This window comes from Gossypium hirsutum, chromosome A12 (genome assembly GCF_007990345.1).
Source record: "Gossypium hirsutum isolate 1008001.06 chromosome A12, Gossypium_hirsutum_v2.1, whole genome shotgun sequence".
Classification (NCBI taxonomy): domain Eukaryota; kingdom Viridiplantae; phylum Streptophyta; class Magnoliopsida; order Malvales; family Malvaceae; genus Gossypium; species Gossypium hirsutum.
Genome location: NC_053435.1, coordinates 3,586,992 through 3,610,190, shown reverse-complemented (window position 1 = coordinate 3,610,190; position 23,199 = coordinate 3,586,992). Strand labels below are relative to the sequence as shown.

The following is a 23,199-nucleotide window of genomic DNA, read 5'->3' as shown; positions in this document are numbered from 1 at the left end:
ATATGCACATTAAGCTACCTTCAGTCTCACATGGCAAAGCTTAACAAAATTACATGCATGCATTTGTTTTAGGTCCCACAAAGGGAAACTATTCATATCAAAGATTCCTTGAAAGGCCAGCTATAGGTTATGATCCTTGAGAAAGCATAATGATGCAAGTTTTAACTGGAAAGGGAAGTATTTGGTGACAAAAAGCAAACCCCAAGAACACCAGCTTAACAGAATATTACTTTGAATTCTAACCAGCTAGGAAATCGATAGTGTTTTTTTTTTACTGAGTTGTAATCATCATTAACATTATTTACCTTGTCCAGGCTTGAGGAAACAACATTGAGTTCAATTATAATGTAATCTAAAGTGAAATGTTTTATTTTATAAACAAATCTTCGGTGTCCAAGATTTTTTTTTACTTAAAAAAAAGGTATTTCAACACAAAGATTTAAGTGATCAATGATGGTGGTTTACACTACGAGAGGTGTAGAGAGTTGTTATTGAGATGGCAGTTCACATCGTGTTAGATGCGAAGAGCAACATCACCTTAGTTAGGTATCTTGCTTCAAGCCGTTATGCTAATCTAATGTGATAGCTTTGAGAGATTTGTCGCTTGCCATGACTGCTTTGTTGGGGGTGTAAGTGCCATGTGGAGGGGGAAGGGGGGGGGAGGGAAGTGTTGTGGCGCAGGGGTATAACTTGCCTCTCCACCTAGTTGTCGAATAAAGCTTTATAAAGTGGATGGGGATGTGATTAATAGAGGATTTAGGGTTTCCCGAGAGGGATTATTTGGTATGAATTACGTGTGATTAAATTGCTAGGTTGACAACCTTAGGAAGTTACCATAGGCTAGACGAGGACAGGAGATAAGCCGAACAGAGTAAATCGTAATTTATCCTGGTTGAGAAAGTGAGATCGGGAGATAAGTGTCAACCAATCAACCAGTTAATTAGAGGCTGGGAGGTAATAAGTGGTTAATCGATAGCTAATCCACCCTAAAATCTTAATCTGAAGTTAGTTACAAACCCTAAAACGAGTTAATCTTCTTGATTAGTTTATTGATTTAATTTGTTTGTTTATTTTTCTTAATTATTTATTTTTATTTCAATTATCTCTTTTATGGTTTATTATAATTTAGGATTAATTACTACCGCTTAGACTTATTATTGTAAAAAAGTTTTCATAATTTATTCCATATTTCCTTGGGTACAATTCTCGAAATACTTCTAGGTATTTTGTTGTACAAGCTATATTACAATTTGACTCGTGCATTTTTGGGCACCGTCGTTCTCAATTATTATATTTTTGGTGTTATATTTTTACTATAAACAATAACTCGTTTATAGGTGGTTAGGAGTCTAAGGCTTAAAGCCTCACATTCATAAGCAAGTCCATGACCATGAAATATGAAAGTTATGAAAGTCTGCCGGACTTGTTCTTTAAGTTTTCTATCAAAGTGAAATTGTGCCTTGAGACCTGCATCAGTTATATGTGGGACTTCACCATACGAAGTCCGTGACATAGTCCGCATGTATGATTTCGCCATATCTATGAATTAGCATGTATGAGTTTACTATATCTATGAATCCGCTTGTATGAGTTTGCCATATCTATGAATTTGTATGTATAAGTTCACTATATCTATGAATCCACATGTATGAGTCTGCCATATCTATGAATTTTCTACTATGAATTCACATGTATGAATTCTCTACATCTATGAATTTTCTTTTACGAGTTCGCATATAAAAATCTGCATCTAGAAATCCGCACTTAAAAGTCTACAGGATTGTCCACCAAGTTAATCCAAATGAATCTCTCCACTTGATGGGTTTTTTGCTAAGATTATATGCAACAATTCTGTACGAAAAGAATATATACTTCATGATCTTTCACAGGATGAATTCTCATACATTATGTATTGTGCCTCTGTGTTGTTCAAGCCCAAGCATAAGCTGCAAAATATGAATGCACAAGTTTTGTCTAAGCGAAATTTGTGGCGAAATCTTAATTTTGAAACAAAAAGGGAAGTATTCTTCTTATAGAACTCACTAAGTTCTTTATGAACTTACCATGTTTCTCTCCTCTATTTTATGTATTCTAAATTGTTGTTCATAGGAGAAAGGGAACTAAGCCAGAGTCTTCAAAGTCTAGCATGAGCATGTCATCTTTCGTTTTGTAACATGTGTAGATATCGGGGCAACTTGTAGGCTTAAACTCATGTTTTTGTATATAGATAAGAACTCTTTAAACTTAGTTCGAATTGTAATTAGACACAAGGCTAAATTGATAGGTTTTTATAAAAGATTAATATTATCAAAAGTTTGTTTTTTGATTTCACGGCAACACATTATGGAACTGTTGAAGGATTATTAAGTTATTTTGCAAACGCTAATAGTTGAAATCTTGAAGGGCTAGTCGTCTGACCTATCGGTTGGGTGTTACACTTTGGAAGGCCGTATTTGAGGCTTTAAAATGCCTCATTTGATGGGGGTATTATAGCCTTAAGAGGCTATGCTAAGCATGGTATTATGGCCCTTAGAAGGTCATTGAAACTTTGAAAAACTGTTTTGTCGATAATCGTTTAATAATGATTTTGGCCCTTAAGAGACCTTATTTGATGGGGGCATTAAAGCCTTAAGATATTTTTCCAAGTATGGCATTAAGGCTTTCAAAAGGCCTATGTTATAGTCGACATTGAAGCCTTGCCCATTAAGGCATTGGATTATTAAGAGGCTTTATTGAGCCCCAATTACTAATAGTCATTTATTAGTGAGTTGAGGCTTTAAAAGGCCTTATCTAATGGTGCATTAAAGCCTTAAGAAGCTTCTTCGAGTGTGACATTCAGACCCTCAGAAGGCGTACACCAAAAAAGGCATTGGGGCCTTAAGAGGCCTCGTTTGATTGGGGCATTGGAGCCTTAAAAAGTTTTTCCAAACATTAGGGCTCTTGAAAAGCTTATCCTGTAGGCTTTTTAGGGCTTTATAAGGGTTCTTTAAGTGAAAATTGAGGCCCACAAAAGGCCATTAGAATTGAGATTGTCCAGTTTGGTGACTTTTTTAGAAACATTTTAGATTTTTACAAAAAAGACAATATCATTCATATTCTTACTTGCCTAGTTGGTTGTTGAGATTATATGTAATACTTGTTCATATGTTTGACATTCCATGTCTTAGGGATAGGTTAGGTATCCAAAATGCACTATACCTTATTTATCTATTAACCTCGTAGGGCTCTTCCCAATTATAGCAACCATTTTTCCTTATTGTCTTACGAGGATACCAGCTTTTGGATTGTGCATTATTAGATCGACCACTTGGAATTGTTAGTTGTTTACTCTGGCATCGTCGTATTGGGCCATTTGTTGCGACTTAGTAGTAATATTGGAGAAATGATGCCATTGAAATTGGCGAGCCAATTCATCAAAGTTACTAATTGACTGGCTTATATAATATACTGACCTATTTATAATATATTGACCTATATATAAATCTACTGAATCTAATTTGATTAGGATCGATTAAAGATTTTTTAAAATTTTGATTTTTGATTAATTCAATTCAAAATTGAATAATTAATTGATTAACAGAAATTAATAATAATATATTATAAATAGATGAATGCATTAGATGGGCCCAATATATATTATGAGAACATTCTTTTGATTTTTCAACTCAACAACTTTATTTCTTTTTTCATCTTTATTTTGGGATATCACAAATCTCTCAATCTCTTTTTTGAACTTCAGCTTCAACAGTTATCATAAACTAATTCCTTTTCCAACAAATATATCAATTTCTTGATAATGATATACATATATATTAATTAATATTTTAAAAAACTCTAAATTTGAACTATATATTTTTTGTATAAGTAAATAGGTACTTTCCCCCCTTTTTGTTGTCTCTAAAAAAAATGTCAACTTCAAATTAAAATTGTTATTTTACCATTGTAATTTTGAATTTTGAATGCTATGTTGATTAATTTGTTATATCAAATTTATGTTTGTAGCTATCTAGTGAACTAATATTTGTTGAGGATAGTGTTACACCTACTTCAACATATTTTGAAAATTTGACAAGTGAAGCTTCAAGCCAAACAAATGAGAATGGTGAAAAAAGAAAAATCATCTCATTTCACTAAGATTGTCACCGATGGGGGTTTAAGAAAGGCTAAATGTAATTATTATGAAAAAAAATTGTTGTGATGAGGGATGTTCATCAATCGTATTTAGATGAAAGGGGTAAATTTAAACAATTTCTGAGGAGTTATTGTTTGAGAGTTTGCTTAATTACTCATGCATGGACTTCATTGCAAAGAGTCAATTATTTGTGTCTCACTTTTCACTTTATTGATAGTAACTGAAAATTGAATAAAAAGATTTTGAACTTTTTTTTCTCAATTTCTAGTAATAAGGTTGAGGCCATTAGAATGATGATTTAGAAATGCTTGTTGCAAAGTGTCATGTGTCAAGTCAAAATTATCGTGGTGAAAGTGATGACATCATATCTATGTCATAATTACTTTTTAATTAATTTAAATTAATTAAAAGATATATATTAAAAATTTTGTATTATTACTAATTAAAATAAACTAATTAATTGATAATATCAAATGATTATTTTATCTTTAATTAATTAAATTAATAAGAGACAAATAATAAATAAAAAAGTTAAGTTCTTGTAGAATAATCAAATGAAACATTTAAATTCTATTAGAACTCTGTCTTATTCATGTGATTGGCTCCATAAAAAGGGGTCATCCCAAGCTATTCAATGAGAATGGATTGTATGAAACTAGATTCCACATCATCCTTATCGGAAAAGCTGAAAATCAAGAGAAAAAATCTGATTTGTCATTCTTCTATTGGAAAGGCATAGGGATGATTTGGGATCACAGTTTCATACAATCTTTTCTTACTATTCAATATATTCACAAGTTCAAGAAGCCTTTCTCGCCATTCAAAATATTCACAAGTTCAAGAAGCTCAGAAGATCTCTTTAGAATTCTTTAAAGAAGTTGAAGAATTTTAAAAAAATTCTGATGAACACCATAGTCATTTTGAAGAAAAGTTGTCTTTCGATCCAATTCAACCATAGAGAAGATGCCAAAAGTTGTTTATGAAGAAAACAACCTTTCGATCCAAATTAATTAAAGAAAGGATGTCCAAACCCATTTCAAGAACAAGTTAACACAACACTTGAAGCAATCCACATCAATCCAAGATAAAGTCAGACAACCCTTGGATTAAAGTCAAATCGAATAGAAGAATCAAATGATATTTTCTTTATATTCAAGAAGTTTCTAGAGGTTATAACTTTTTTATTCACAATTATCAATAAATTTGATTTTGAATTTTTAAATCAACTTTCTACTTGAAATTTGTGTGTATAGTTACATTTTTAGCACAAGAAACTATTTGGTATACTATCAGTTAAAGTTTTTAAACTTTATAAATAATGTGACAAACTTTTAACCCTATTCATAAAATTTTAAAAAATTATACCATCAAGTATACCCTTTTAAATATATATGTTTTTACTTTTTTCTCCTCCCCATTTCATAATCTAGTATTTAACCTCTTTAACTAATATGGAGGGTCTAAATCTACTTCAACCCCTAATATTATAATATTGGTATGGATTAAAGCCATCTTTGCAGGCTTAAGTTGGGCTGCCCTTTGTTAAGCCCATTTTGCCTTCTCCCTGCCAAATTCGGATTTCTTCTTTTAGGGTTAGCAAAACCTTCATTTTATCACATAACAAAAGTTCTATTTTGCTATTTTTGTACATTAAAGTTTTAATATGCATATTTTATTACTTCCATCTATTGTATATATTATTTATATTTACTATTTATAAAGTTTTTTACTGAATTAATGTCATCATTAATTGAGTTCCCTTCACATTTAAAATAAATTATATTATTTAAGGGTACTTTAACTTTTTTAATTTTATTTTAAAAAATAATAAAAATATACGTATAATAAGATTTGAACCCATGCTAATTAGGTTAGCAACCTTCAATTTATCACTTAAGAATATACATTTAAATTTTATTATCACATTTTACTACTTTCATCAATTGTATATCTATATTATTTATACAGCCTTTACCCATCAGCTTAGTCCCAACTCAGTTAGGAAAATTACTTTAATATCACTTCGCATTTAATTTAAATTATTTGATTTGAGGATACTTTATTACCTCCATTAATTGTATATATTAATAATATTGTTAATTGAGATGGTGTTACAAATTAACTCGACTCCAATTTAGGATTGATGACAACACTGTGATAAATAATTGTATTCGTTTGGCAATCTTCATTCGATGTATTCATGTGTTTTAAATTTTATTTTACTTACAATTTAATCTAATTTTTTATTTTTAATATAGTACATGTTTCATGTATTATTATTAATTAGTTTCAAATCATACATTTGATTATTTATTGTATATCATTTTTAAACACAAATATGTGTTCTAAATGCATATGTGCGTGGTAGAGTTTCTAGTATTATATTAATAATGTTGTTGATTGAGATGGTATCACAAATTAACTCGATACTAATTTCGAATTGATGACAAGACCGTGATAAATTTAGATTAGATTAAAATAATAAATTATGCTTGAAGTTGATCATTTTATCTAATTAAGTCCTATATTTATTAGACATAAAAAAGAAATTAAAATTCTAACTTAAGTAAATCCGTAATCCCTCATTCAGGATTTAATTAAAAAAGTAAAAGAGTTGAAGGAGTAGTTAATAATTTAGGCATATGGCAAATTAAGAAAGGAAAAGAAAAAAGTGGGAGAGAAAAGAAAGAGGGGATGGGGGTGGTGGTGGCAAACTCTAAACCTTGAAAAAACGGTCAAACAACTAAAAGAACGGTAATTTGTAAGAAATCCTCTCTCTATCCGTAAGTGGGCGCCAAACGTGGTGGATTTCATTCCCATATCAAACTTACAGTTACTAAACTTCAGGAGACAATGAGAGACAACACATCAAATCCATGTTTCACACACATTAACCCAAACCAAATAGAAAAGCCTGAGATCAAAAAGTAACAAATAGCAATGGCACAAGCACAAGCTGAAGCCGAGGAAAAACCTGAAGAACCCCAAGAAAAGTTTGAAGCCAAAGGTGCCATGGTAACATCTGTAACAACAAATACCAGCTGTAGCAGTAGTAGTAGTGGTGGTGGTAGCAACAACGGTGTTTCTTTCAAATTCAATGCGCATGCACAGGAGTTCGTGCCCAGATCGCATACCCAAATCCCCATTTCGGGTTATTATTACCCTTGTTTCCACTACCTTGGTGGTGCTGCTGCTGCGGCTGGCTCCTCTGATTGGTTCTTAGTTGGTGATCAAGAACGTGCTGCTTGTTTGATCTCTAATCCTAATATCTCCATACCCCATTGTTCTTCCAAGAATGTGCTCACAGATGATCTCCGCGTCAAGATCATCAAACAGGTCCCATTTCTGATTTCCTTGTCTAATCTTTTGATTCATTAAGTTCAAGCATGATGGGATTTGTGTGTATAAAACAGGTGGAGTACCAGTTAAGTGACATGAGCCTTCTAGCAAATGAATCATTGTCAAAGCAAATAAGTAAAGATCCTGAGGGATATGGTAAACAAATTTCTGGTGCTTGCCAACAGTTTGTTCTTGTTTTCAATGTAAAACAAATTTCCACTAAAATGTAATGGCTATTTTTCTAGTGCCCATATCTTTTATTGCTTCCACAAAGAAAATCAAGTCCCTCGTCAATGCCAACCAGTTGCTGGCTCAAGCACTTCGGTCCTCTACAAAGCTTGTAATTTGTTCAGTCTCATTGTTCTTTTCAGACAGAAAAGCTTGAGTTTCATTGATGTAATAGTCTTTTTCTTTTTATGTGCCTGAAAGGTTGTGAGTGCAGATGGTAAGAAGGTTAGACGTAAACACCCTTTCACTGAAAAGGACAGAGAGGAAGTGCAGGTAAAATATATGGGGGACTTTAGATTTTCTTAAATTACTCAAGTGGATTAACTTATTTTTGCTTGCAGGCTCGTACTGTTATTGTAGAGAATTTGCCTGAAGATCATTCTCATCAGAACCTGGACAAAATTTTTAATGTAGTAGGGAGGTTGTTTCTAATCACATTTCTATTTCAGTTTTGTAGTATGTTGTGTTGCAGCAGATACTAATGGTATGATGATACAGTGTGAAGAATATCCGAATATGTCATCCCCAGGAATCCAATTCTTCCAAATCTAAAACCGATTTTTTTAACCGTAACAAGGTATGAAGTATGAAGATGGGGTTTAAAAGATGGGTTACACAATATTTATCCCTTGTTCATTCCTTTTCTCTTTCCCTTGTCTTTAAGCTACATGCACTTGTGGAGTATGATTCACCTCACATCGCTGAGAAAGCGGTAAGTTATTGCACTGCTAAAATCAACACCTTCTTAGTCCAATGCTATCACCATAATTTATTCTCCTTCTCCAATTTTCAAAAAATATATACTTTATCAAAATCTATTTTTACATTTTGAAAATTAAAAAGAAAAAATACTAGTTGATGTAACAATAAAAATAACATTAAAAAAATTAATTAGAATTTTTTTTCTTAAAAATACCCACTTTAACTCACTATGATTCATAAATTTTTTTATGTTCTTAAGAAAAATTGTCGTTAGCATTTTGATTGAAATAATTAAAAATATTAACTATTTAGATTTACTGATAATATTATAAAAGTAAAGAGACTAAATTATATCTAGAACAAAGTATATAGGTTAAATCTCAAGTTTCAACATAATCTAGGGACCAACATTGAAATTTAACCATTGTCTTGTATAAAAAACAACATAAACCTAAAAAATATACAAAGCCATCTGTAGACTCTTATGTAGCATTTGGTGTTAATTAAATATTTAATAATAAATTTTAAATTTTAAATTATATTGTTAATTGAAAATAAAATTATTTCAAATTTATCTTACATGCATATATAAAATTGTGTATATATAAAACTTATTTGGGAATAAATTAAAAAAACTTGTATATATAATACTTGCGAAGAATTCGTTGAAGTAATAAAGAGAATTAAGTAGGAGGACAAAGGAAGAACGCAATAACTTTTTTTTAAATGTTTTTTAATAGATTAATATCTTAAACCAATATAAAATAAGGTTAATTTTGTCTTAATAATTTTTCTAACTTTCCCATCTACATGAGAAAATAACATTTCTACCTTTTATCATGAAAATCATGTTGTCATGTTTATGGGAAAGTAATTCTTAAGGGAAAGTTAGACTCTAAGGAAAGTAAATAAAATTTGATATACCAAATGTTGGAATCACTTTCCAACTAATTAAATTCTCAAGAAAAGCAACTATTTTCCATCGTACTAAATGTTGCGTTAAGGTATTTAAATGATATAGAATCAAGTAATATTTTGATTAAAAAAGTTAATGGTATTAATAATATTATAAAAATATATGATTAAATTATGTTAAAAAATAAAGTATATAAATTAAGTATCAAATTTAGACATAATAGATGGATCAAAACTAAAATTTAACCATTTTTCGAAAATGTAAAAGAAAAGAAAAGCATGTCACCAAAAGCACCTTACTAGGTATATAGATTTGGAGGATTAGGTTAAGAGCAATTTTAGATAAAGGCTGTCCTTTCCCGAGAAATTGACTAGTTGTCCTGTCCCGTTGCAAATCCTAGTAGTTACTTGTTCATATACTTGAAATAAGATTGTAGTTAGTGTTGCTTATATATATATATATATATTGGTTCAGGTTGAGAAGTTAAATGATGAAGGGAATTGGAGAAAGGGTCTGAGAGTAAGGTTGCTGCTTGGACTCACGGTATACTAAACTACGTTTTCTCAATATTTGTGCTTTTTTACTTTATGATCTTTAAGCATTTATATTGAAACAAAAAAAATGCAGCCCAAATCTGTTTTGAAAACTAGAAAATCAGAATTCGATGGGATACTGGACGAGGATGATTCATTACTTAATGAAACCTCTGACGATTCTTCTCAGCCAAACAATACTACTGAATCAACTGAGAACAATGTAAGCACATTAAAGAATGTTTATTCAACCGTTTAGCATTAGAGAATTGATATTTGGCTGCTATTGGTAGTCTGAGGATACTGCAACGGGATCCAAAAAAGGAAGGGCCAAAGGGCGAGGAAAAGGGCGTGGGCGTGTTCAAAACAACAAGCATGCATTATCTCCTCAATCTAGCAACGCATCCCAGTGTGAAGCATCTGCAAAACAGATTTCTAAGGGCCCCAGAATGCCAGATGGAACCAAGGGTTTCACCATGGGGCGAGGCAAGCCATTGACTTCCTCTGTGAAGTAATGGATGACACATTCTTTCTTCTCTTCTCCAACTATAGTATTTTGAATGGCTCCGTATCTCCTGAAAACAGGACATGATTTAAGTAGCAACGATTTATAGTCTGGTCTATAATATGTTACCAATAGTTCAAGTTGTATGGTTTGGTTTAGTTCTATGTTACTCTGACTCCACGTCATTAGTATTTGGTTCGTGTATGTATCCAACATGTATATGTTTATATTTGGAGGACCATTTATGGGTATATACCATACACGGATACAGAAAATATAGGGTGAGGGTAATGTAGGTTTAGTATTACTTTTTTTAAGCAATCTAGTAGCAGTTTCCTCCAGGCAGTGGAACACCATTTTTCAGTTTTCTGTTTCTAATTTGTTGAATAATTGAAAGATTATATATAATCTGTTTCTCTCTTTTTCTAAGCCTATGTAATGTTAATTACGGCAGTATGATATAATTGCTTGAAATCGAATTTAAATTCTTATGCTTATAACATAATACTCTTGTCAGCAAATCAAAATTAAAATCAAATTTTCATATGATAAATTCAAAGATAGATTCGAGTTTTAATCCTTCACTTCAAATAGTTAAACTTCTCTTTTTAACTCTTCAAAAAAAAAATTCAATTTAAAATTTTTCAATACAAAAGTTTTTTGGCCCTGAGTATCTCTGCACTTTACGTATTCCATCAAACTTCAAGTGTAATTTTAACATTCGTTTCCTATAAAATATATTAGAAATACAAAGGGTTATAGATTTTACCTTTCAAATATAAAGTTATTAAATGTTATTTTTAAAAAAATATGTTATTTTCAAATATAAAGTTGCCAATTAGGGGTAATGTTAGCAAAAGCTAAGGCTCCAGGATATTGATTTATCAATTTCGACTCTCACCTTTTGTAAATTATGTATGTTGTTTTTAGATTATTTTAGATTAATAATTAGATTATTAATCTGATTGCAGTCTTTAGAACTATTCTAGTTTGGTTTTGCATATATTACGATATTAATCTAATTATACTCAGCAAGATTCTAATTATAATTAATTCAAATATGTATTATTTGTAATTATAATTTTACTTGTAAATTTTAAAAAACAAAAATTGTACTCTTTGATCAGTTATTTGAATAATATTTAGGGATAAGATTGTTTTAGTTTTTCAGTTTTTTAACCGAACCAGTGTATTTGGTTGTTCAATTTTGCAAACAAAAATTGAACCGATGGATATAAGAAACCGATTATTATCGTTTCATACTAAATCAATTCGGTTCAAGTTCTAGGTTTCCATATTCTTTTTGGGCTTTAAGCTTTTGGATTTTATTTAGACAAAATGGTCTTTGAATTTGAACTTTTCAACTTTAATTAGATAAAATTATCTTTATTTTACGGTTTTTTAGACACTATTTGACAATTTTAAAATTTTTTAATTATACTTCAAATCTTCATTAATATATTGATCTAAAAAATAATTTGTAAAATCTACAAATTATAAATGTTTATTAAAAATCTAATTAAACCTTGAATTAATCACTCTCAATTTTCATTGAACATAATCATATGTTAAATTATTTGTATTTTACAACCCTTAATGTGCAATTACAGCAAAAAAAAAAAACCCAACTAGGAAAGGTTGATAACTAAAATTTTAGAAGTTTTAACAACAACAACAACAAACAACAAACAACAACAACAGCAACAACAATAATAATAATAAAAGAACACATTGGCTTCTATTATTTAAAAAAACAAATACCCAAAATTTTCTTTTGGGCTCAGAATCGTATAACTAAAAAAAACAATAAACTATAATGGGCATACTTATTGTTTTTTATGCTAAGCCCGTTCGTGAAAACAAACAAGAAATTGATTATTAAACAAAAGAGAAATTAAACAAAAAAGGAAACCTAAAAGATAATTCCCAGTCAAATCAAACAGGCCGACCATTTATTACTTCCATCGTCTTTTCATGTCCATCAGTTGCACCTGTTTAGAGATAACCTTTCCCAAAGATTTCAATGTACTTGTTATCTTTAACTACTCACTTCTCCATCCCAAGACGATTTCAATCCTAATTTTCCCTCCATCTTCCTTCCAGATCTATTGCTCTATGGATCATCATTTTCCCCACCAGGTATGATTCTTCTCTTTTTTCTAAAGCTTTTTTTGCTAGGTTATGGGCTTGAACATTCTCCAATCTACGGATGAACTCGAAAGTAACCTTTTGAACATTGGTTCTTTTAGTCTGTCGATTGGCATTTTTTTAATGACTGTTTTCGAGTCCTCCTTTATTCTTGTTGTTTTTAACCCTATTTCTATTACTAACTTGATAGCATCTAATCTTGCATGGGCTTCTGCTGTAAACAGGGAGGGAATATTTTCATGAAGAACTGTCTTTGAGGCTTTTAAAGCACCCATCTGGTCCCGAACTACTAAACCTGAGGCCGATCTGGAATTTCTCTTGTCGAAGGCTGCATCAAACTGTACTGTAATACCCTCCATCACCCCTGTTTGACCATGAGCTCTTTCGATAATAGAGGTGAGTTTTTTCTCTTGGACCCCTTTCAATTCTGCTATGTATCTACTGATTTTCTGTGCCATATCCCTAACTGAAATGTTTTTCCTTTCATGGACATATTGGTTCCGGGAGTTTCCATATAAACCATGGAGCGCAGCAAAAGATCTGACACTGTTCTTTTGTACTCATTTCGAAAACCCAGGTTAACCATTCCCAGAAAATTTGATTCATATGAATTATAGCCCAAGAGAGGTTGATGCTTTGCCATATTTCACTGATTGCAGGGCATTGTCTAAAGATATGGTTGCTATCTTCTTCTCTGAGACTGCACCGAGAACATCTATCGTTGGCGGTCACTTTCTTATAACTTAGGTTAGCTAATGAAAGGAAATAGTTCCAAGAGATTCGCCATATTGTTATTGTAATTTTTGATGGTAGCTGTAAATCCCATAATTTTCGATGGAAATTTTTAGTTTTGGGTTGTAATAAATAGCTATTAGTATACAAGCTGTTATATTGTAATAGTTTATAGGCACTTCTTACTGAGAAATCCCCTTAAGGTTTTTCTTTCCACACTTGGAAGTCTGCATGGTCTGCTTCTGCCAAAGGGATCTGCAAGATCTTTTGGACTATGTCCAGTTGAAAGGTATTACTGATCAATTTTCGTTTCCAAGTTCTATTTGTACTATTAATTAAATCTGAAACTAATTGTACTTCACCATTTACCTCTCTGTGTTGCCAACCAATTGCTGCACTCCTTGGAATCCAACAATCTGTCCATATGGATATCTCAGTCCTTCGTTCAACTCTCCAGCAAAGACCATCATGAATGAGCCCCTTTGCTGCCCAGATGCTCTTCTAGGTAAATGAAGGTAAAGATCCCAACTGTGCATTTAGAAAGTTTGATTACGGAAAATATTTTACTTTGAGAACTCTGGCTAATAAGGAATTCAGATTTTTAATAAGACGCCATCCCTGCTTGGCTAATAACGCAACATTAAATTGGCAAAAATTCTGAAAACCCAAACCTCTATTTTCTTTTAAAAAACATATGTTTTTCCAAGAACACCAATGAATTCCCTTCTTCCCATGCCCCTTTTGCCACCAAAATTTAGCAATAATACCTTCCATTTCTTCACATAATGATTTTGGTAATAAAAAACAGGCCATTGAGTACGTTAGTATAGCTTGTAAAACAGCTTTAATGAATACCTCTTTTCCACCTTGAGACAGTAATCTGATACTCCAATTGCCGATACGTTGTTTAAGTTTGTCTTTCAAAATTTGAAAAGATTATTTTTTCCTTCTACCAACTAGACTCGGTAGCCCTAAGTACCGTTCCAAGTCATTTGAACTTCGAACTCCTAGCTGATTAACCACTAACTGTCTATCTTCCTCTGGGGTGTTTCTACTAAAAAAAAACAGCTGATTTATCAAAGTTTACACACTGACTTGAACCGTTTCTGTACTCCCGTAAAATCTGCTTGATTGTACAGACTCCCCTTCCTGTTGCCTCTCCAAACAATATGCAATCATCAGCAAATAATAAATGAGACACCTTCGGGCCACTTCTACTAACCTTGACACTTTTTTAGGAATTCTTCTCTAATTTCCAATCTCATTAGGAATGATAGACCTTCTCCACATATCAGGAATAAAAACTGGCTTAATGGATCACCTTGCCTAAGTCGCTTTGTTGGATGAAAAATTTCTCCAATATTACATTAACCATAGCCGAATAAGAAACAGTAAACATGTACTTCATAATAGAATCAATCTATTTTTGAGTGAATCCCATTCGACCCATAATTTCCCTAACAAAAATCTATTCTACTCTATCCTAAGCCTTACTCATATCTAACTTGACTGCCATGTATCTCTTTTTCCCCACTTTCTTTTGCTTTAGCCAGTGCAAAATTTCATAGGCCACCAGTACATTATCAGTTATAAGTTTTCCTTGCACAAAAGCACTTTGTGCCTCATCAATACATTTATCAATAACTCCTCTAAATCTGTTTGCTATAGCCTTTGCTAGTAGTTCATAAAGAACATTGCATAAACTAATCGGTGAAAATGAGTCATATTAGAAGGGTTGGTGATTTTTGGGATAAGCACAATATGTGTTGAGTTTATTAACCTCCATATCTCCATTCAAAAGATGTAGGAAAAAAGAAATGACATCATTCCCAATGATATCCCAACATCTTTGATAAAATAGGGCTGCAAATCCGTCTTCCCCTGATGCCTTTGTAGAACTCATTTTGAACAGAGCCCCTCGAATTTCCTCCATTATATGGCGCTACAAGCTTTCTATTATCTTCATCGAAAATACAATGATTAATGCCTGAAAATAAATGCTCGTTAAATGTAGTCCTCCTTGTTATGAATAAATTCTTAAAATAAGCCCGTGCAATACCCTTCATTTCTTGAACATCTTTTGTTTCCCTTCCACTTTCATTTTGTAACTTGTTAATTTGATTTCTCCTCCGTCTTTGTGTTGCATGGCTATGAAAAAAAGCTTGCATGGCTATGAAAAAAAGCTGTGTTCCTATCGCCATATTTCAACCAGTTCAATCGAGCCCTCTGTTTCCAGTAGTATTCATCCTTTTTGTTCTCAAAGTTAAGCTGAATTTTTGTGTCAATCATCTCAGCCAAATTCATATCATCCCTTTCAACTTCTACTAATTTTGATAGTTTTGTTGTTAATACCCATTTCTCCATTTTCCATGCTTTCGTATTGCCCAACCCATCTTTTCAATCATTTTCTCAAGAAATCTAACTTTTGCAATAAATCTCCTGTTGTCGGTCCTCATAAATATTTGACGTCTTTATGAAAATAGTCTTCTAATGTCCACCAAGCTTTGAATTTAAAATTATCTCCTTTTCGCCTATTCTTTTCTTTATTCGTGACAACCAAGAGATGACAATGATCAAAAAAAGAATGAACCAGGTGTTGAACTTTTATGTTAGGAAACATTAGCATCCATTTCACATTGGCCACCCCTTATCAAGTCGTTCTTGTATATTTGTTTCAGGTAAATTTCCTCTCTCTCATGTAAACCACCTGCCAGGAAACCTTACATCATTTAATTGACATTCCTCTAATGCTTTTCGAAACAATTCCATTCTTCTTTCATCTTTAGGCAGACCACCCTTTTTTTCGAACCCATATATAATTTCATTAAAGTCTTCGCATACAGACCAGGGAATATCTTCAACTTGATAAAGATTATTCAGAACAGCCCAAGAGTTTTCTCTATCTTGAGCATATAGGGTTCCATAGAAACCCGTAAATCGTCACTTGTCCTTAATTTATGTATCTTCCACAATCACATTAATATGACTTTTGGAAAAACTTTGAAGGTTTACATCAATATCGTTTCTCCATCCCAAACACAATCCTCCTCTAGTACCTTCTGAACTAACTTTAATACCATTTACAAAACCATAGCTCTTTCCAACTCTGTCCATCTATTTTTTGCAAAGTTTAGTCTCCATAAAGAAGACTTTTAGGGATTAAATATCTTCAGTGAGTGCTGAAGTCTCCGTATTGTCCGTGGTCTACCCAGACATTCCAACTTAAGATTTTCATTGCACTCGGTCGGCTTGCCTTCTGGCAACTACCGATGATAGGTAATTTTGTTCCCACATTCTCTTATTTCTGGACAGTATCTTACTAATTTCATCATCTTTTGAAAAATCATTGATTTCTCCTCTAGATCTTTTCTTCCCCTCTTCACTTATTAATGTTGTGTCCTCCAAATCATGGTCCATAAAATTATGAATCTGATTTGTCAGTATAGTTTTCAGCCATTGACTAGAACTTGATGATCCCCCTTTTAAGTTGAAGCTAAGAATTGGATCCACTATCTTCATGCATCTCTTTTTATTTTCCATTGTCCATTTCTCACTCTTGCTTTCTCTATTATTTTCACCAATTCCACCCATTATTCCATCCTCATCCTCCTGTAACCATATGCTAGTCATAACTAAAGCTCTTCGAGACTGAGCTCGTAAGGATGAATCTCATCCCATTTCAGCTTCTTCTACTCTGAGTGTCATCTTTGCTTCACAAAAGCAGTTGCCATGGCCCAATCTTTTACAGAAAAAATAAAATAATGATAACCATTCATATTTAAAATTAACATACGACTGTCTCTCATAGAACGAAATCTGTTTCTTTCTTTTTAAAGGGTACCTTACATCAATTTAAACTCTAATCCTCATGAAATTCCTATTTTCCTTACCCAAGTTTGACCCATCATATTCCAAAAAAAGCCCCTAAAAAATTCCCCCTTTGCACCACTAAACTTTCAGAAAATAAACCAATAGGTACATAATATATCAGTACCCAAAACGGAGTCATAAATAAAGGTACTTGTAGTGGATCCTCTCCCCAATTCAATTTATAAAGAAGCAGCAAAAGATTATTAATGGTCCAAGGAGAACCCTTGATAACTCTTTCTAGATCCATTTTATGAAAAAAATTGGAACAAATACCTTTTCTTTCCCAGATCTCGGATCTGAACGCCCCGAACCGGATGCCACAGATTCACCATAGTACTCTTCATTGCTGGAAAGTGAATAATACTAACAGTCAAAAAATAGTCCACAAGTTGAAAAATCTCCCCCGTTCTTTCTCTGTTAAGATCTGGTTGTATTTGAATAACTTTATCTTCTTCTTCATTAATTGAAAGTTGAGCCAGTTCGTTTTTCGTCATTGCAGAAGTAAATCTCACACTATGCTTTCTTACTTTAGAATGCAGAAGACTGATATACAAGATGCGCTGACTATATAAATCACAAAAAGCCAAGCGAAACAACAGAAAACCGGAAACTTCTTGCCAGAGGCGGCAGACAGAAATGTGCCAGAGGCGGCAAACTAAAGCACAATTTCACCTTAAACTCTCATGATTTTTTGTGGTTTTCTATTCTTAGAAGTTTTAGCAACAATAATAAATAAGTAATGAATTCGTGACTGACACTGAAAATTAGATTTAGGGTTTTTTTATATATAATTATAGAATATGTAAAAGTATAATAAAAATTATATGAGAAATTATTTGGTACATTGTCGGTAGAGATTGTTGGAAAAAATCCAGTTTAAAAATGGTTTTCTATTACAACAGAAATTTAAAATTTTGAAAAATGAGTCGGTTTGTAATATTTATAGCAATAAACTTTTCCTGAAAAGTACTTGTGTTTCGAGCGAGATGGATCCTAGACATTCTTGGCTTTCAATCGAACGACCTTCTTCACTATTCTCGTATCACGAATCGTTACGAGTATGGGCTCAAGCGATCATGGATCAAACATAGAACCAAAAACAATTTCTTAGTTTCAGTAGGAAAGTAATTCTTTGTCAATAGAAATTGGTAGAACTATTATTCACAGAAAATATAATTTATACTTAAAAAATAAATTTTACTATTTTCAGGAAAAAATAACAATATCTCAAAAGTTGTGTGTTTTTAACTCTACCGGTGTCATCTATTTATAAGGAGAGATAGGAGAATTCTAGTTAAATTAGTAGAGCACAAATAATACTTATTTGATTGAAAAACTAGTCTCCTAGTTTAACTAAGAGAAGGGGGCAACACACCTTAGTTAAATATACTATGGTTACTACCCTTTGTATGTATTATGAGGGAATTTTGGACATCTCCTGTATTGAGGTTAATTATATGTGCTTCTTAGATTTTTAACCTAACATTTTATTGTTTAATCTAATTCAATACATGTTTTTCTGTTTTCCAAAATAAATAGTATTTATTAAATTATTTTTTTAATTAAATAATGTTCTCAATCCAATTCTAATTCTGTTAAAGTTATGACAACTTTACCATAAGAGAATTTATGAAAAATATATTTAATTTCCATATCCAGCGGATTCAGAATGACCAATTAGTTTAATTCTATTTTCGAACTTCAATTATTTGATTTAAATAATAATTCAAAAAACTTAAATTAATTCTCAAGTCATTTTCATACTTATGAGAAAACACATTCATTTCCGAATGTGATTCATTTCTCCAAATTTATCATTTCCATTCATTATTGTTAATTTGATTATATATGCAATTCATTTATAGTTTCAGCGAGCTAGTACAGGGATCGACTGGAAATATATAATTAAGGCTCAAATGGTTTATAATTAAGTTTCAACTTTTTGTATATTAATTATAAACTCATTTAGTTATAAACTCATTTAGTCATGAACTCATTTCACTATAATATTGTGACTAAGGTCTCTCTAATTACATACCATTACGAAAGCTACTCGAACAATGCTCATCCAATTACCTTGTCATAAGTGTGTTACCCTTACTAGGATATTTAATGTCCACGATACCAACTAAAAATCTGACTAAGTCAAGTGCACCTATCAATTAATAGTATAGCTACGGTGAGTAAATATATCGTTCTCATGAAGACTAAAATTACTAGTAATTACTGTCTTTATATTATTTAACCTATAAATTTGAATGATCGATTGAAAACTAAAATTAACTAAATTAATTAACTACGAACGCGATAAAGAAAAAATCAGGAAAATAATTTATTAACAACCAAGAAGCAAAACAATACCTAGGAAAGAATTCACCTAGATTTCATGTATCTTTATTAATCTAAATAATCCAATTTCTTCACTTAGTATCTTGATCTATAAAAATCCCTAAATTATGCTAATATCTTTATTTAAGACTAAGAGCAACTGGCTCTAGGTTGATTAATTGAAATTTCTTTCTAATTAAAACCTCTATTATCGCATTAGCTCGATCTATGGATTTCCCTATTATATTTGACTCTAATCCGATAGATTTATGTAGTCCCAGTTCTAGGATTGCATGCAACTCCAGTAAATTACGCTAGATTTATTCTTAAACAGAGCATATTCGTCCTCTGATTTAAGCACATCAAACATTGATCAATAGTCTAGAAATATTAAACCAAGAATTAAACACACACAATTGAGAACAAGATCTAAGTCTTTATTGTGTAAAATAAAAATCAAAAGACATAATTCATTATAGGGTTTATCTCCCTAGGTATTTAGAAAATTAGTTCATACTTGCAAATAAAAACATCTCAAAGATAGTATAGCCACAAGAAACAAAAAAACTCATAATAATCTCCAAAGAAATCAAAAGGGAATCTTCAATCTTTATGGAAATCTGCTTCAAAATCCGCTTCAATGGTGTTTTTTAAGTTGTTTTTTTGAATATTCTATGACGGCTCCCTCTTATCTTCTTATTTTTGTCATATATAGGTCCCAGAATGCCCAAAAAACCCTAAGAATCGCATTTTTTTCACTATTCGGAGTGCAATTTGCGAAATCGACATGGCTTGCCACATGGCCATGTGGCAGTTTGTGTGGCTTACACAGCCCTGTGTCTAGGCCGTGTAAAATGGTCTAACTCGTGTGGCTCTTGTAACTTGCTTCGATTTTTTGGTTTTCGCTTGTTTTTCACTCATTTTGCTCCCAAAAGCTCTCCTAAGTATAAAAACATGAATTTAAAGGATTAAGAGCATAAAATTCACCATTAACATAGAATAATCACCCAAAAACACTTTAAGAATAAGACTAAAACATGTTATTTTTAGCACCTATCAGTATCCTTAATCTCTTTGGGATAAATTCATTCTCCCAATATGATCTTATTTTATCTCATGGTAATTATTACATCTTCATGAAAAGTCAACTACTATCAAATAGTAATTAAGTCATTTATCACAAAGTCAAATAATTCGTGACCACGTTTAATTTTCATGTATCATGTAATGCTAATGAGGGGATATTATTTATCCATTTCTTGGGCTATGAATTTCACTATTGTGAGTAATTCTACATATTGCAAAAGTCGTACTAGTTTTCGGTTCCTTATCTATTTGAACTCAAGCTTTTACTTGCATCAAAGTATACGAAGCACACATACATAGTCCATCATCCACTCAGGATGAAGGAATAACACACTATGAATGTCACAAGTGAATAAATCCATTAATGGATCCATGATCCATTCTACTTGATTCTTATCCAATGTATTGTTAATCCGGTCAGTCGCATCTATATCTCTATCTTTTGGAGCCATCTGCTCCGATACTCAAAACAAAGCATCTCCCCAATTGGATTTAATAAACGACATATTAACCTTTCAATCGACTTGCTCATTTTCGGTTAGACTAAGTATATGTTTAAGTTCATCTATTAATATAAGTTGTCTTTCAATTAATAATGTGATTGATTGATATTATCTAATTGAAACCAAACTAAATTATAAAAAAACACAAATCTAATGGAATTGTCGGTTCCACTCTTGTCAGTTTCATGAGGTTTTTTCTTATCCCTAATAATGTTCATATATAGTACCATACCAGTAATAATGAAATAGTATTAAATTTCCTCAAAATCGTAACAGCAAACCCTTCCAAAAAGGGAAATCAACTTTGAGTTGCCAAGATGATGCTAATTCATAATGGGAACCCTTCGCCATACTTTCTCTTCTTCACAAATCCAATAACTAACGTCGGCCAAATTTAAATTAATTCTAATATATAAAATTGCCAACCACATGGCATTTATGATTGACTTGCATACCATTAACTTAAAATGAGCAGACATATAAGGATGACTTGGATGGACAATGGCCAAAATTTGTTTTTCTAATTTAATCTAAAACAAAGAAAAAGATATTACATGAAGCTAGTTGTGTCAAGGTAGTTGCCGACTAAGTTATCGTCATGCTCATCAAACAAACGGTGGATTGAAGGATTCATTGGATGAGGACCAAATGGGATGAACATTAAGGGAAGGATGGGACCAATTTCGCCATTAAGAATTAAGGGGAAAATAAGCCCACCATTTGATTTGAAGTCTCTTAAATTGCAGGAATGGGCTACAATTTCTGACTGTAACCTATTCCTAGGTTAAGGGGGAAGTGATACAGAATTAAGGTGGGAACGGGGCCATTGGCGGCCGAGATGGTGTATAGATTTAGGAATGATTAGATTCGAAGTTAAAATTACTATTTGTTACACATTTGGAGTAGATATAGATAATTTTTTTCGGATATCTATAACTACGCAATATCTAATCTAAAATCTATTGTTTACAAAAAATGTTTTCAATAAAATTTGAGCTTAAAATTTCTTACATATAAAATCATGCTTTAATTATCAATACTTACCTTAAACATTAATTATATTTTACACAAATTAATTAGCGCGGTGTAAAATTAAAATAAAATATTTTTTAAAAGTAAATCTAATAATCAATAAAAAAATTAAATATAATACTTTTATAAGAAAAAGATATATTCTTTAACATATTATTCTCTTATATTTCAATTAGTTTATCTTAAATCATATTTTTTTGCATCCATAAACCTAATCAAATAATAAGATTGGGATCATCAGAATCTTTATATTTGTGTTTATCCCCTTTATTTTTGATCAACTAAATTAATTAAATTAATTAAAAAATTTAATTAATATTTATATAATTAAAATAAATATTATAATTAAAATTAATTTATTTTATAATGTGAGATATAATTATATTTAGTACATATTATATTACAAAATATAGTATATATACGTGTTTAACTACATATAGTATATCAATTGTTTCACATAAGTAAATTACAAATGTATGATAATTATACGATTATGATATTATAGTGTACTTTCTGTCAAGTGAACAATCATCGTCATCAGAAACACAAATCCGGGATGGTCAATTTTTTATGTGAGATGGTGTGTTAAGCAATGCTCAAGGGCGGTTAAGATGGACGGGAGGGGAAATTTGCATTTGCATTATGTAGACACTCAATTTTGCCTGGGCCCAGAAATAAGTCCAAAAACAAAAATAATAAACCAAAAAAAAAAACGAAGTCTAAGTTCAGTCCAGAATTACAAATATAATTTGGCCCGATCGGAATGGCCCATTACTTGAAAAGATTTAAGGTCCATCTACAAGCTTGACTCATATGGAAATATAATCTTCAATGATATGCAATCTTAGATATGATACAACCTTAGATATGATTGCAATCTTAGAACATATGATTTTGTAATCTTAGAGATTTAATTTGTAGATACCTTTTAATCTTAACCGTTGATGTAATTGATCTGTACCATTGGATTTGAGGAGGTTCAACTATAAATAGAGGTCTCTCCCTTCATTGTAAACACACTGGAGTTTTGGGAAATAATAAAAATTTTTGAAAGCTTTTGCTCAAATTTCTCTCCCTCTTACGTTCTTATTTTCTACGGTTTGTTCTTATTTTATTCTTTGTTCATCTTCGTTTTTCAACCCTTT

The 23,199-nt window shown here is 31.6% G+C and overlaps 1 protein-coding gene and 1 long non-coding RNA gene across 3 annotated transcripts; both read left to right on the top strand.

Annotated features, from left to right (window-relative positions):
* The first annotated feature begins 6,971 nt into the window (after positions 1-6,971).
* Positions 6,972-10,780, top strand: LOC107931836 (la-related protein 6C). The gene is made up of 10 exons (XM_016863795.2): positions 6,972-7,468; positions 7,546-7,627; positions 7,717-7,811; positions 7,901-7,972; positions 8,041-8,120; positions 8,198-8,276; positions 8,364-8,411; positions 9,792-9,860; positions 9,945-10,073; positions 10,144-10,780. The coding sequence occupies exons 1-10, from the start codon at positions 7,073-7,075 to the stop codon at positions 10,363-10,365; spliced, it is 1,272 nt and encodes a 423-aa protein (XP_016719284.2). The 5' UTR covers positions 6,972-7,072; the 3' UTR covers positions 10,366-10,780.
* Positions 10,781-12,208: 1,428 nt separating this feature from the next.
* On the top strand, positions 12,209-17,856 carry LOC107931846 (uncharacterized). Of its 2 annotated transcripts, none has more exons than XR_001693310.2 (5): positions 12,209-12,494; positions 12,728-12,899; positions 13,011-13,524; positions 13,673-13,750; positions 17,638-17,856. It is a non-coding gene; the product is annotated as an uncharacterized lncRNA (long non-coding RNA). The 2 variants fall into 2 exon arrangements; XR_001693311.2 differs by having other exon boundaries at positions 12,257-12,494; positions 17,605-17,856.
* The last annotated feature ends 5,343 nt before the right edge of the window (positions 17,857-23,199 follow it).

Coding starts and splice junctions, on each gene's coding strand:
- LOC107931836 (XM_016863795.2), top strand. CDS start 7,073: ATGGCACAAGCACAAGCTGAAGCCGAGGAAAAACCTGAAGAACCCCAA. Junction 7,469..7,545: donor GCGTCAAGATCATCAAACAG/GTCCCATTTCTG, acceptor TGTATAAAACAG/GTGGAGTACCAGTTAAGTGA. Junction 7,812..7,900: donor TTCGGTCCTCTACAAAGCTT/GTAATTTGTTCA, acceptor TGTGCCTGAAAG/GTTGTGAGTGCAGATGGTAA.